The sequence below is a fragment of the Ornithorhynchus anatinus genome, unplaced genomic scaffold (assembly GCF_004115215.2).
Source record: "Ornithorhynchus anatinus isolate Pmale09 unplaced genomic scaffold, mOrnAna1.pri.v4 scaffold_93_arrow_ctg1, whole genome shotgun sequence".
In the NCBI taxonomy this organism is placed as follows: Eukaryota; Metazoa; Chordata; class Mammalia; order Monotremata; family Ornithorhynchidae; genus Ornithorhynchus; species Ornithorhynchus anatinus.
Window position 1 is genome coordinate 575,528 of NW_024396943.1, and position 14,019 is coordinate 589,546.

The following is a 14,019-nucleotide window of genomic DNA, read 5'->3' on the forward strand; positions in this document are numbered from 1 at the left end:
CTCAGTTTTCTCAGGGTTTTTTTATGGTATTTGTTAAGCACTTACTATGTACCAGGCACTGTTCTAAGTGCTAAGATTTGATATGAGGATGTCAGCACAAATCTCAGGAACTCTGAAGAGGATAGTACATTAAAAATATAAAGCATAGATCATAATAATAATGATAATTGTGATATTTGTTAAGCACTTACTATATGCCAGGCACTGTGCTAAGCACTGGGGTAGATTCAAGGTGACTGGATTGGACACTGCCCACATAGGGCTCCCAGTCTTAATCCCCAATTTACAGATGAGGTAATTGAGGCAAAGAGAAGCTAAGTGACTTGCCCAAGGTCACACAGCAGCCAAGTGGAGGAGCCGGAATTAGAACCCAGGTCATTCTGACTCCCAGGTCCCGGGCTCTATCCACTAGGCCACTCTACTTCCCTTAGATGAACTCAAAGATGAACCTATGGATGAAACTCAAATTGTAGCACACAGAGCAGGCATCCTCAATCTACCTTCTCTAAAGTTGAATCCAATCAAAAGACTAACAGCATTTACTTTAGTGCCTATGGAGTGCAGAGCACTGTACTAAGTGCTGGGAAGAGGTGGGAGAGTTGATAGTGGTTATTTTGGGAATAAATGATTGCAGATTATTTTTATGTGTGAAACTTTCCCTTGGACTAATCTTAATATTTCCGATGAAAATAAATCAGAACCCAAAATCTTTTTCATGGAAGTAAATCAGGACTCTAACTCTTTCTACTTTTTCTGCCCTTCAATTAAATCCTAAGGTGAATAAAAGCCAACATTCATATGATGTTGATAATTTCCATCAACACCCAACTTTATCTTCCCCACAGAGGGAATTTATAGCAGCACTTAAAGAGTGCTCTATTCTACACCAGCAAACCTTCTTTAAATGAATTTAGCAATGCTCTCATTGACTCCCTCCCTCCCCCAATCCACACCCCCTGGCTGGCTGGCTGGCTGCCTCCCTGCCTGTCTGCCACCCTTCCCCTCTGCCTGATTTCAAGTTGGGAGGCACATTATGAGTAGCTGTTTTTTTAAATGGACTTGAGCTATATCAGTCAGAGGAAATGATACCAGTGAACAAAATTTCTCCATGGAGTGAAAACGCTGACTTAAATATAAGTATTCTTTGCTGAACTTTTAATGAAAGGATCACACTATTTTAAGATGCAAAACCAAATATTAATTTTAACACTGAGTATTTGTATGAGCATTCCATTCCAGGTGCAAAAAAATTTTTTACAAACATTAAGTGATTCATCAGCAGGAGTTCCTGCGAGCCAAGCTGTTGGTGTGCAGCGGAAAAACAGGCCCAAACCACAAAGAGTCAACAGAGGAGCTGGGTTTACACCTAAAGTGACCAAAAGCTCCAGTCTGTCTTCTGAATCACCCAGTATTTACACTGCATTCATTACACTGAGATGGCTGTAGAGTTAGCAGTCTGTCTTCTAGGAGGAAACTAGATGTGGAGATGTGGAGAACAGGATTCCTAGGGCTGATTTAGTTTAACAGTCTCCAAAGAAGCTTTTCCATCTTTGCTCGACGCAAGAGAATGAAGGATTAGAGAGTAAAGATAGAGAGAAAATAGCCTCAGAAACAATGTCAGAACTAGAACTTAGTTACTTTTGGAATTTACTTCCCCCAGAGGAGAACATGGAATTTTCCATTACTTCCCAAACAGATTCTCTCCCAAGCACAAAGACTCCTTCAGCTCCATGTGCAGCAGCTCACGGCCTGGGGTCTCTTCCCAACTCTCCCTTGCTTACTTTGCAAGCTGACACAACTCCACTATCTCTTGATTTTTATTTATCATGATACAGTACCTGATTCTTTTTCCCCACCAAATTTTAAAAAATCAGTCGGAAGAGCAAATCCATCGGCTCTACTTGATCCTAATCCTCCTTCTCCCCTCTGCTGCCTTTAAATCACTCAATCACCTTGCCCCCTCCTACCTCACCTTGCTACTCTCCTACTACAATCCAGCCTGCACACTTCGTTCCTCTAATGCCAAACTACTCACTATACCTCCATCACATCTATCTCACATCTATCTCACCCAAGCCTTGCCTCTGGCCTGGAACGCCCTCCCTTTTCATATCTGACAATTACTCTCCCCACCTTCAGAGCCTTATTGAAGGCACATCTCCTCCAAGAGGCCTTCCCTGACTAAGCCCTCATTTCCTCTTTTCCCACTCCCTTCTGCGTCACCGTGACTTGCTCCCTTGATTCATGCCCCACCCCACCAGCCCCACAGCACTTACATACATATCTCCCATAATTTATTTATTTATATTAATGTCTGTCTCCCCCTCTAGACTGTAAGCTCATTGTGGGCAGGGAATGTCTGTTATATTGTTGTGCTGTACACTCCCAAATGCTTAGTACAGTGCCCTGCACACACAGTAAGTGCTCAATCAATGTGATTGATTGATTTGACACCGGGGACTACCCCTTTCTCCTGGAAACATTATCCAACCTTGGCTTTACCAACTGACATAGTCCTCTCCTTTCATTCATTCAATTGTATTTATTGAGCGTTTACTGTGTGCAGAGCACTATACTAAGTGCTTGGGAAAGTACAATACAACATAAACAGTGACATTCCCTGCTTACAGTCTAGAGTGGGGGAGACAGACATCAATACAAATAAAATTACAGATATGTATGTAAGTGCTGTGGGGCAGGGAGGGGGGAAGAGCAAAGGGAGCAAGTCAGGGTGATGAAGAAGGGAGTAGGAGGTGAGGAAAAGTCGGGCTTAGTCTGGGAAGGCCTCTTGGAGGAGATATGCCTTTAGTAAGGCTTTGAAACTAGGGGAGGGTAATTGTCGGATTTGAGGAGGGAGGGCGTTCCAGGCCAGAGACAGGATGTGGGTGAGGGGTCAGGGGCGAGACAGGTGAGATGGAGGCACAGTGAGAAAGTTAGCATCAGAGGAGCAAAGTGTGCGGGCTGAGTTGTAGAAAGAGAGAAGCGAGGTGAGGTAGGAGGGGGCAAGGTGATGGAGTGCTTTAAAGGGAATCAATGGTCAAGAGTTCTAATCCCAGCTCTGCTGCTTGTCAGCTGTGTGAACATGGGCAAGTCACTTAACTTCTCTGTGCCTCAGTTACCTAATCTGTAAAATGAGGAAGAAGACTGTAAGCCCTACTTGGGACAACCTGATTACCTGGTATCTAACCCAACGCTTAGAACAGTGCTTGGCGCATAGTAAGCGCTTAACAAATACCAACATTATTATTATTATTATTATTATTATTATTAATAAAACCAATGGTGAGGAGTTTTTGTTTGATATGGAGGTGGATGGGCAAACACTGGAGTTTTTTGAGGAACGGGGTGACATGTTCTGAATATTTTTGTAGAAAAATGGTTCTTCTTATTCACAGTCTCTTTCATGGACTCCTCCTCTGCCTCCCATCCCCCTAACTGTAGGAGTCCCTCAAGGTTTAGTTCTGGGTACCCTTTCTATTCTCCATCTACACCCACTCTTGGAGTACTCATTTGCTCCCATGGCTTCAAAAACCACCTCTGCTCAGATGATTCCCAAATCAACAACTCCAGCCCTGACCTCTCTCCTGTTCTGCAGTCTTGCATCTTCTCCTGCCTCCCGGACATCTCATTTTCTGCATAGATGTCCTGCCGCCGGCACCTCAAGCTCAACACGTCCAAAACTGGACTCCTCATCTTCCCTCCACCAAATCCCCTCCTCCATCTCACTTTTCCCCTCTCAGGGTTGCATCTGGAGAGTTTCCAGTCCTCTATTCATTCATTCATTCATTCATTCAATAAATAATGTTGGTATTTGTTAAGTGCTTACTATGTGCCGAGCACTGTTCTAAGCGCTGGGGTAGACATAGGGGAATCAGGTTGTCCCACGTGGAGCTCACAGTCTTAATCCCCATTTTACAGATGAGGGAACTGAGGCACAGAGAAGTTAAGTGACTTAATAATGTTGGTATTTGTTAAGCGCTTACTATGTGCCGAGCACTGTTCTAAGCGCTGGGGTAGACACAAGGGAATCAGGTTGTCCCACGTGGGGCTCACAGTCTTAATCCCCATTTTACAGATGAGGGAACTGAGGCACCGAGAAGTTAAGTGACTTGCCCACAGTCACACAGCCGACAAGTGGCAGAGCTGGGATTCGAACTCATGAGCCCTGACTCCAAAGCCCATGCTCTTTCCACTGAGCCAATGAGCGCTTACTATGTGCAGAGCACTGTACTAAGCGCTTGGAATGAACAAGTCGGCAACAGATAGAGACAGTCCCTGCCGTTTGACGGGCTTACGGTCTAATCGGGGGAGACAGACAGACAAGAACAATGGCGATAAATAGAGTCAAGGGGAAGAACATCTCGTAAAAACAATGGCAACTAAATAGAATCGAGGCGATGTACATTTCATTAACAAAATAAATAGGGTAATGAAAATATATACAGTTGAGCAGACGAGTACAGTGCTGAGGGGATGGGAAGGGAGAGGGGGAGGAGCAGAGGGAAATGGGGGACAAGAGGGTTAAGCTGCGGAGAGGTGAAGGGTGGGCGGTAGGGGGAGTAGAGGGAGAAGGGGAGCTCAGTCTGGGAAGGCCTCTTGGAGGAGGTGAGTTTTAAGTAGGGTTTTGAAGAGGGGAAGAGAATCAGTTTGGCAGAGGTGAGGAGGGAGGGCGTTCCAGGACCGCGGGAGGACGTGGCCCAGGGGTCGACGGCGGGATAGGCGAGACCGAGGGACGGTGAGGAGGTGGGCGGCAGAGGAGCGGAGCGTGCAGGGTGGGCAGTAGAAAGAGAGAAGGGAGGAGAGGTAGGAAGGGGCAAGGTGATGGAGAGCCTTGAAACCTAGAGTGAGGAGTTTTTGTTTGGAGCGGAGGTTGATAGGCAACCACTGGAGGTGTTTAAGAAGGGGAGTGACATGCCCAGATCGTTTCTGCAGGAAGATGAGCCGGGCAGCGGAGTGAAGAATAGACTGGAGCGGGGCGAGAGAGGAGGAAGGGAGATCAGAGAGAAGGCTGATACAGTATGGCTAAGGGAGGGAGAGTCAAGCAGAGGCCTACGCATTCCATTCCTAGCTTGGGCAGTGGCTAGTGAGTGGAAGGCAGTCGGCTACAAGTCAAAACTCACCCATGCTGGGCAGCAGCGGCATGGGAGAGAGTCGAGAGCGGAGACTCGAGTTTACTGTGCGGAAGGCGGCAGTGGTAAACCACTTCCATATTTTTACCAAGAAAACTCTAAGGATACACTACCAGAACGATTGCAGATGGAGAGCAGGGCATTCTGGGAGAAATGTGTCCATGGTGTCGTTATGGGTTGGAAACGACTCAGCGGCATGAGACAAGACTTCACTTTTGCATCACCGTTGACAACACAATTCAGCCTCCCTATCTCTCAAGCCCACAGCCGAGGCATTATCCTGGACTTCTCCCTCTCTTTGAACCCTCACATCTGCAGCAGAGTCCAGTGGAAAAAGTCAGAGGACCTGGGTTCTAAATCTGGCTCTACCATTTGCCTGCTGTGTGACCTTGGGCAAATCACTTAATTTCTCCGTGTCTCAGGTTCCTCATCTGTAAAATGGGGGTTCAATATCTGTTCTCCATCCTACCTAGACTGTGAGCCCCAAGTGGGACAGGGACTGTGTCTGACCTGATTATCTTGCATCTACCTCAGCTCTTAGTACAGTGCTTACAGTAAGCATTTAATAAATTCCACAATTTTTATAATTATTATCCAATCTGAGGCAAATCCTGTTGGTTTTTCTTCTGCAATTTTTCAGAATCCATCCCTTTCTCTTCTTCCAAACATTCATTCATTCATTCAATTGTATTTATTAAGTGCTTACTGTGTGCAGAGCACCATACTAAGCACTTGGAAAGTGCAATTTGGCCACAGAGATAATCCCTACCCAACAATGGGCTCACAGTCTAGAAGAATAATGATGGTATTTAAGCACTCACTATGTGCCAAGCACTGTTCTGAGTGCTGGTGTAGATACAAGGTAATGAGGTTGTCCCATGTGGTGCTCACAGTTTTAATGCCCATTTTACAGATGAGGTAACTGAGGCACAGAGAAGTTAAGTGACTTGCCCAAAGTCACACAGCTGACACGTGGCAGAACCAGGATTAGAACCCATGACCTCTGACTCCCAAGACCATGCCCTTTCCACTAAGCCACACTGCTTTAGCCACCATGCTGGTCCAGGCGCTTGATTACCATAACAGCCTCCTCACTGATCTTCCCACCTCCAGTCTATTCTTCACTCTGCTGTCCGGATTATTTTTTTATGTCAAACTGCTCACTCCTTCCCACTCCTCAAAAACCTCCAAAGGTTGCCCATTCCTTTCCACCTCAAGCAGAAACTCCTGACTGTTGACTTTAAAGCATGCAATCAGCTCTCTCCCTCCTACTTATCCACTCTTCTCTCCCACCACATCTCAGCTTGTGATCTTCATTCCTCAAAAAAATCCTACTCACTGTGCCTTGTTCTCTTCTCTTCCACCACCGACCTTTCCCTCACACCTGCATCCCCCCCTGCACAAGCCTAGAACTGTTCTCTGTCTGGCCCCAGGTCACACAGCAGACCAGAGGCAGAGCAAAGGTGCGACTTGAATTAGGGTCACCAGACCCCTAGCCCCACACTCTGTCCACAGCAGCATTGTATTTTTTTTCCTTAGAATCAATCAATCAATGGGTTTCTGCATGCAGAACAGTGTACTAAGCACTTTTAGGAGAGGACAATATAACAGAGTTGGTAGATACGTTCCCTGCCCACTAGGAGCTTACAGTAGAGAGAAACTGGGCCAGCTATCTCCAGCCTCGGCCCTATCAATCAATCATTAGAGGTTGTTGAGGAGTGGGGAGATGTGAACTGAGCATTTTTTCAGAAAAATGATCTGGGCAGCAGAGTGAAATATACTGCTACTAATAATGATGGTATTTATTAAGGGCTTACTATGTGCTATGCACTGTTCTAAGCACTGGGCACTGTTCTAAGTGCTGGACTGGAATGAACTGGGGAGAGGTTGGAGACAGGGAGGTCAGCAACTCCCTGCAGTAGTCAAAGCAGGATAGGATAAGAGCTTGGATTAGCATGGTAATGTTTTGAGTAGAGAAGAAGGGGTGGATTCTGGAGCTGTGAAGGTAGGCCTGACAGGATTGGGTGACAGACTGAACGTGTGGATTGCAGGCCTCATTTCCTCTTCTCCCATTCCTTTTTGCACCACCCTTGCACCCTTCATTCATCCTTCCCTCACCCCCACGGCACTTGGGTACCTATCTGGAATTTAATTATTTATATTGTCTGTCTCCACCTTGTAGTCTGTAAGCTCCTTGTGGGCAGGGAATCTATTATCGATCCTATTATAGTGTACTCTCCCAGGTGCTTAATACAGTGCTCTGCACACAGTAAGTGCTCAGTAAATATGATCGATTGATTAATTGATGACTTGAAGATGATGCTAAGGTTACCGGCTTGTGAGACCCAGAGGATGGCGATGTCGTGTACGATGATAAGAAACTCAGGGGGAGGACGGGATGGGGGGGGTGAAGATGAGTTATTTGCACCCCTGTGGGCTGTAGTGGGATGAGTAGGCCTGTGAGGTGAGTGCAGAACTGTGGTGGGCAGGGAACTTGTACATTGGAGAGCCCCCCACAACACACAAACAGGGGAAAACGCCTTTGGGATAATCTGTGGTGGGAGAGGATGGGGGGAGCAAGAGGTAAACCCTACTGAGAGCTCACCTCCTCTAGAAGCCCTCCCTCTCCAAAGTCTGCCCCCCCCATTCCCCCACTCCCTCCCTCTGCTCTACCCCCTTCCCCGCCCCACAGCACTTGTGTATATTTGTATATATTATTTTTTATTCTATTTATTGTATTAATGACGAGTATATATATCTATGATTCTATTTATCTATTTTGATGGCAATGATGCCTGACTACTTGTCTTGATCTGCTGTCCATCTCCCCCTCTTAGACTGTGAGCCCGTCGTAGGGCAGGGATTGTCTATCTGTTGCCGAATTGTCCATTCCAAGCGCTTAGTACAGCGTTCTGCACACAGTAAGCGCTCAATAAATACGACTGAATGAATGAATTGAGGGCAGAGGGGAGGAGGAAAAGGAAGATGAGGTGGAGAAGGCGGTGGGTGGGGGGGGAGGGCGGGAGCCCCGAGACGGCTCTGAGAGGCGATCGGGTAGTGAGCACTGGTGTCGGGAGAGGCTGTTCTCTTGCCCGATGCGTCATCCATCGGGAGTCCGAAGTCCCCAGGCGTCTCTCTCCAAGCCGGCCGGGCCCCGGGCCCATGTTCCGGCCCCGCCACCGACGTGGCCGCTGCCCTCGCTTAAAGCGCAGGGAGGACGAGGGAGGAGAGGAGGGAAGAGAGGAGGGAAGAGAGGAGGCCGGAGGCGCGGCCCCGGCGTGTGCGCGCACCCCACGTCTCCACTCTCCACTCCCCCGGCTTCTCGCAGAGCGGCCACAACGTTGAGCAGAGCGGAGCGCCGGGGCGGTCCAGGGGAGGAAGGGAGAGGGGGGAGGGCGGTCAGGCCAATAGTCGGACGAGCCCAGTGCGGCTCCGCCCCCTATGCCTTGCCCTTCGGCCAATGAGGCGAGAAGGACGATTTCGCTCCGAGGGGCCTTGGCCCCGCCCGTCCCGCCCCCCTTCTTCCCCTTCCCCAATCCCTCCCCAATCCCTTCGGCTTGGGCGTGGTTCCCGAGAGCCGGCAGACTATAAAGACAGGCAGTAGCCGTGGCGCCATTTTGCGAACGGCGACCAGCAGCGGTGAGGGGAGGGGGGCGCAGCGGAGGTTTCCTGGTTTCGGACCCCAGCGGCCGGATGGTGAAATCCTCCCTGCAGCGGATCCTCAACAGCCACTGCTTCGCTAGAGAGAAAGAGGGGGATAAACCCAGCTGCACCAGTCACACCAGTCGCACCATGCCAGTCCTCAGCATCCACAGCAGCGGCAGCCGCAGCAGTGAGAGGTGGGTGCGGGGCCCGGCCCCCTCCCCGGTCCCCCCGCCCGCCCCTTGGCGGAGCTCTGGAGGGGCGGGGCCCGGCCCCCTCCCCCCCTCCCCCCCTCCCTCTACCCTCCCCCACCCGTTCTTCCGCCCGTCCGGGTGGGAGGCGGGTCGGCGGCGAGAGAAGTTTCCAGAAGGTGCCACCGGCGAGCGTGGCTGACCCTCGGGCCACCCCCCACCCCGCCCCCTCTTCGCCCGAGGCTGTCGAGCCCGGCCGGAGGGTCGCGTGCCCCCTTCCCGAGCTCGGCGCCTGCGGACCGGGCTGGCGGTGTCGCTTCGCCCCGTCCCCGAGAGCCGAGGGAGGGGAGGGAGACTGCTCGGAGGCAGGGGCTGGCTGAGTTGAGGCCGGCCCCCCCCCCCCCCCCCGCCTCCTTGAGGGCTGCAGCCCCCCCCCCCCCCCCCCCGTGAAATACTGCACATCACCGGCCTGGGTAGGACTTACCCTGGTTCGGCTCTACCCGTAACGAAGACGCAGGAGAAGATGTAATAAGCATTAATTTAGCAATCACGTTCTGTTAGGGAGCGACCGCTTCGGCTTATAAGAAGCGGCTTCGGAGACCCCATGTATTGAGAGGTTAAGGGAAAACGCATGCCTTTTCCTCCGTATGGTGTCTTGCCCGGCAGTAGCCGGCATTTTCCCCAAATAAGCCCCTTGGTTACTGAGGTAGGTCGTGTCCAAGGAAGGGCATAACATAAAGTCAGAATTGGGGCTCGTGAGGCCCCCAGAGTCCGCAGTCTGCGCAGAAGCCCCCCCCCCCCCCCCCCAATCGTTTCCAGGATCCTACAGCGCTCGGGGAGGGGGGAGAGAGAGTGTGTGTGGGTTTGTCGTTACAAGATTAGGGCTACTCCCCTACCGGAACTCGATCGACAGTTGATTCGAGGAAAAGAACATCCGAAACTGAATGTAACCTGATGTTAAATTTCTGGTTTTTCAAGTCCAGTCTTTTAATAAACGCTCTCAATGAACCCACAAGAACGGTCTCCCTGAAGTAGGGGAAATTTTCAAGGAATGGGAACGTTCGTAGGTTTTGTCAGGGTCAAACTGAGCTAGTTGTCAGGTTTGACCTTCTGATTAAAATCTTGTGATAAGGAAGGGGCTGCATTATAGCCCCCTCGACCCAAAGCTGGTTTGGCTCGAAGGTTTCGCTTTCCGATTCCTGACACTTAGTACCACCTCGACCCTGCCGTTCGTCATTCGGCCCGAGCCTCCCCGAATTGCGTCGGGCCCCAGGGCCACGAGGAGGTGGGAAAATGGCTAATGACATTCTGCTCCGAAGGATCAAATTCTCCACTCCGGGGGAAGGGGCTGAATGTCTAGAAGTTGGGCACGGTAAAATGGAGGATTATTCGTTCTATGTTTATACCGATTTGCAAATGGCTGCTGGCGCTCGCGGCCTGAACGATTGTGAAAATTTCCCCCAGGGCCTCGATTGCAGCAGCAGCATCTGCCGAGATGACGCAAGTGGAGAGCGAGCCTGCGGGGGGGGGGGGGGGGGGGAGGAGGAGGGAGGGAACGCGGAGGTGGGGGGGGGGGAGGAGAGAGAAGGCGGGGCGCGGGGGCGGTGCCGTCTCCGCGCTCCTTCCGGGCCGGAGACCGGTGACTAGTCCGCGAGGGTTCGCGGGCCTTGAAAATGTATCTATTTAAAAGCGGCCGAACGCTATTCTCCAGCCTCGGGGAACAAAGCCCGGACCGGCGCGTCCGTGGAAGCCTTGGCCCTCTAGCCTTTTCTACCGATAAGGCAGTTGGTAGCCCCTCGGTAGCAAAGGATTCTTGTAGGGAACAGGACTCGGATACGAGTCGTGAAAACCCTGCCCCGCATAAGAAGGTTGTGCGTAGTGGCCGTCACCAGCAGAATAGGCCGAGAGCAGTATCGGCCTCTTGAGAAGGCGTGGTGAAAGATTGATTTGGGGAAAGGCTGATTTCAATATTGGAAAAAATGGATAATGAAAATGCACAAGATGGCAAAGCCATGGGTAACTATAACACCTTTCGCCTCAAATGAATCAATAGTATTTGCAGTTATAAATCGAGAAGTCTAAATCTAATTTACCCAGGAACTTGGGCAGTTGTCCGTTACTCTCCCAAGCACTTACTACAGTACTCTGTACACAGTAAGTGCTCCATAAATACAATGAATGAATGGATGAAGAGCCTTTTGTTTGAGGATGAAGAGTTTTAGCTGCCTTTGAGCCTTTTGCTCACACTTTAAAGAGAATGGGATTTCGCAGCAACCTTTCTCCCTGCAGTTGGGGGATCTCAGTCTTGGGGGGGTGGTGCGGAGGGGTCTGAGGTGTATTTCCTCGGGAAAAGGGGGCTGGGACTGTGGGCTAGCCTCACTGAAGCTCTCTTCCTTTAGCTCAGAATAGCACTGGCCCCACAACTTGACCTTTCCTTATTTTTTCCCTATTTTTATATGGAGTGGTTTGGTTAAAACAAGGTTTGCCATTCTGACTATCTGATCGGGCAGTGGTTTGAGTATTAAGGGAGCAGAATCACATGTTTCTTCACATTTCAAACAATTTTGGCAGGTGAGCAGTGAGTGCTGAAGGGTCCTAAGGTCCACACAGCTGCCCCCTGCTCAAGTCAGGGCAAATGAGGTGCTCTCATGGCTGCAGTTAGCAAGCTCATCAACTTTTCGGCTTCCCTCGATGCCACAAGATTCCTTATCTTGAGGATGCTCTTTCCTAGGATCTGGGTTCAGTCCCTTCCTTGCCTGACTGAGCCTGTCGTTTTCTCTTTAGTTCCAGGGTATCCTTTGATTGCTGTAGTAACCTGGGTCCAGGGCCTCGGTGGTGCTCCTGATGTCCCTCACCCACCCCTGAAGATCCCGGGTGGGCGAGGGAATAGTCAGAGGGATCACAATCTTTCAGCTAATCAACTCTATTCGGTAAGTACCTGTCTCCTGGGGCCGGGCCTGTTGTTAAGGGGCTGTTGCCTCTCGCTTGAGAGGTTCGATGGCAACCTGCCCACATTTTGAAAGTGGCTTTTGGTATTGGTTGGCTGTCATGCGTGTTGGGGGACTTGCAAGTGACTTTCTGCATGCCATTCTTGCCTTTATAACAGGATAATCGGCTGAATGTAACAGAGGAACTAACGTCTAACAGGACCAGAATTCTTAATATCCAGTCCAGGCTTACTGATGCCAAACACGTTAATTGGAGAGCAGTGCTGAACAGCAGTAACCTCTACATTGAGATTCCAGGCGGTGCCCTGCCTGAAGGGAGCAAAGATAGGTGGGGCCCATTAAGGGAATGTATTGTGCTGTCTTCCTTGACTTGGGCTAGCCAGTGGAGTGTGCCCCCACCCCCACCCACCCACCAGTCTACCCCGGGCTTACTCAAGCCAGCATCAAGCTACACAGCTTTCTTGGTCAGCCAAGCCAGGGCTGTTACTCGAATAACTTGGCCGAGCTGCCCGTCCGCTGCTGTGGGATGATAGTTCTGGGACCCTGGGTGAGGGGGAAGGGCCCCAAGAAGGGACATTTCCTCGGAGCGGGAGGGGCCTGTGACTATAGCGGTGGGCTAGCTGCCCAAAAAACCCTGAGCTCTGCAAATTCCACTTTTCCTTTGGGGCCACTAGCTCTTGGGGGCGGGATGACTGCAAATATCCATTTACGGTCAAATCCAAATAATGGAACCGTTAGGGTGAGGCCCTATGGGAAGCAGCGTAATGCTTGGAATCCAATCCTGAGCAGAGAACAGTGTGTACTTTGGAGTAGCAGCAGTGAACTGGATCAAAAAGAGAGAACTGTCTGCTCTTGTCTCTCAGTCTTGCAGTTCTTCTTGAGTTTGCTGAAGAAAAGCTTCAAGTCGACCATGTCTTCATTTGCTTCCACAGGAATCGGGATGATAGAGGTAGGTGCCAGTGTAGTTCCTTAGTCGGGGACAGGAAAGGTCTCTGGAGGGGTGATAGCAAGGTACTCTGGGGACATCTCTTCTTAAAGTGCCTGACTTCCCTCTGGGAGTACCTTTCTTCGGCCCCTGGAAAAGGTAAAATGGGTGTGTCCTGAGATTTTTGTGTTGGTTGTGTGGGGCGTGAGGTGGGTGCTAATTTTTTTTTCTTGCTCTTGCAGCTGCACTGCTCCGTACTTTCAGCTTTTTGGGCTTTGAGATTGTGAAACCCGGGCACCCCCTTGTCCCTAAGAGACCAGATGCTTGCTTCATGGCCTACACATTGGAGAGAGACTCCTCAAAAGAAGACTAGATCGCAATGTTTTTATATCTTAGAGCTTTCTTTTTGTGTAAAGATGAGTGTGAAAATTTTGTCACCATCAAATTACAGTACATTGAGAGTGGTGTGCTTTGTTCAGAATCTTGCACCTGACTGCTATTGTGGCAGACATTAGTTTTTCTCTTCCGCGTTTTTGTGATTGTGCGAATACATGCTCACTCCAAATTAGCAGTATATTTCTTGAAGTTTAATATTGTGTTTGTGATACTGAAGTATTTGCTTTAATTCTAAATAAAAAATGTATATTTTACTTTTTTATTGCTGGTTTAAGATGATTAAAGCTATCTTTACATTTTGAAGAGAAGTTTCTTATTTGAAGTAAAGAAGCCTGGGCCTCAATGGTAGCTATCTTAAATTGGAAAAACAGGTATTCATCTACCTTTCTCTTGCTCTCATAAAATCAGAATAAAACATGATTGCAACTCTAAATCCTGTGCCTCAATCCTCTCCCTCTGTGTTGATCGTTTTGGTTCGAGGTTTTGTCACGATTTTCAGGCTCTCTGAGCGGGACGAGGGCAGCGTGCTGTAGTCTCCCTTTGGCTGCCCATCCTCACCTCCCTAATGGAGAGGTCTTGAGCTTCCAGCCCACTGGCTGGGCTGGGTGGGCCCTGGCCCCCCATGTGGGGCTAAAGTGGTTGGGGTGCACCCCATGGGAGCACAAGTGCTGCCAGTGGATTGATTTGAGCAGCGGCCCCATGTACCTTGATGCAGGATGCATCGCTCTGCTCTCTGTGGCAGGACCTCCCCCTCCCCCAAAGCCGGTCAGGGGACTGTGTGGCCATTT

General features: G+C 49.9%; 1 protein-coding gene across 1 annotated transcript; it reads left to right on the top strand.

Moving 5' to 3' along the window:
* The first annotated feature begins 8,743 nt into the window (after positions 1–8,743).
* OAZ1 (ornithine decarboxylase antizyme 1) lies at positions 8,744–13,664 on the top strand. The gene is given in 6 exon segments (XM_029057340.1): positions 8,744–8,968; positions 11,747–11,804; positions 11,806–11,892; positions 12,069–12,238; positions 12,774–12,859; positions 13,078–13,664. Coding segments are annotated over 6 exon segments (678 nt in total). The 5' UTR covers positions 8,744–8,822; the 3' UTR covers positions 13,209–13,664.
* Positions 13,665–14,019: the final 355 nt, after the last annotated feature.